A 1,073-nucleotide genomic window follows, 5' to 3' on the forward strand; every position below is an offset into this window, starting at 1 on the left:
GGAGATTTATCAGCTGATGGGATTAAATAGAGAACAATAACTGTCCCATAAAACAGTGACACCACAGCCATGTGGGAGCCACAGGTGGAGAAGGCCTTGCGAATACCTCTAACAGAAGGGACCTTGAGGATGGATGAAACAATTCGTGCATAGGATGTGATGATGAGTAGGAACGGGATGACAAGAATGAGCCCTCCCATGATAAATATCACTAACTCATTAACTTGAGTGTCAGAGCAGGACAGCTTCAGCACAGCAGACATGTCACAGAAAAAGTGAGGAATCACATTGTCGGCACAAAAACTCAACCTGGCCATGAGCAGTGTGTGTAACATGGCATGCAACATGGTCAGCCCCCAGGACAGCGCCACCAGGGAGAGACAGAGCTTGGGGCCCATGATGGTGGTGTAGTGCAGGGGGAAGCAGATGGCCACATAGCGGTCATAGGCCATGGCCACAAGGAGGAAGCTCTCCAGGTCTGCAAAAAACAGGTAGAAGTACATCTGGGTCAGGCAGCCTGCATAGGGGATGGATGGGTCTTGGCTCAGCATGTTGTGCAACAATTTGGGAATGGTCACTGAAGAGAAACAGATATCAGACAAAGACAAATTGCTAAGAAACAAATACATGGGCGTGTGGAGCTGAGAGTCCAGGCGAATCAGGAAAATGATGAGGAGGTTCCCCAGGACGGTGGTAAGATACATGGCCAGGAACAGGGCAAAGAATAGGTTTTGTTGCTCTGGCTCAACCGGCAGGCCCTGAAGGAAGAAGTATGAGATGACAGTTTGATTTCTTCCTGTCATGTTCTGTGTCCAGTACCTTTTGGAAAAAATAACAGTGTCCATTAAAAATCTGAATGAAAATGAACATATTTCTATGATATATGGTCTGTTAGCTGTTCTGCAATAATTTATTTCATTCTCATTATTTGTAACAACACTCTCTGTTACCACAAATATATCACCAAATATAAGCCACTTTTTAAACTTATTTTCTCATTTTTCATTAATTAACATGTAACAATATTCCTCCCTTCTAATCTCTTATCTTCTATGTGATCACACTGATTCTTC

The 1,073-nt window shown here is 43.9% G+C and overlaps 1 protein-coding gene across 1 annotated transcript in view; it reads right to left on the reverse strand.

The window, feature by feature from the left end:
* LOC102422751 (olfactory receptor 1E5-like) overlaps positions 1–803 on the reverse strand; it is an 11,563-nt gene extending 10,760 nt beyond the window's left edge. Inside the window, exon 1 of the mRNA XM_014447333.2 lies at positions 15–803. Within this exon, the coding sequence (XP_014302819.2) occupies positions 15–803 (789 nt within the window). The remainder of the gene's footprint in view (positions 1–14) is intronic.
* Positions 804–1,073: the final 270 nt, after the last annotated feature.

This window comes from Myotis lucifugus, unplaced genomic scaffold (genome assembly GCF_000147115.1).
Source record: "Myotis lucifugus unplaced genomic scaffold, Myoluc2.0 scaffold_639, whole genome shotgun sequence".
In the NCBI taxonomy this organism is placed as follows: Eukaryota; Metazoa; Chordata; class Mammalia; order Chiroptera; family Vespertilionidae; genus Myotis; species Myotis lucifugus.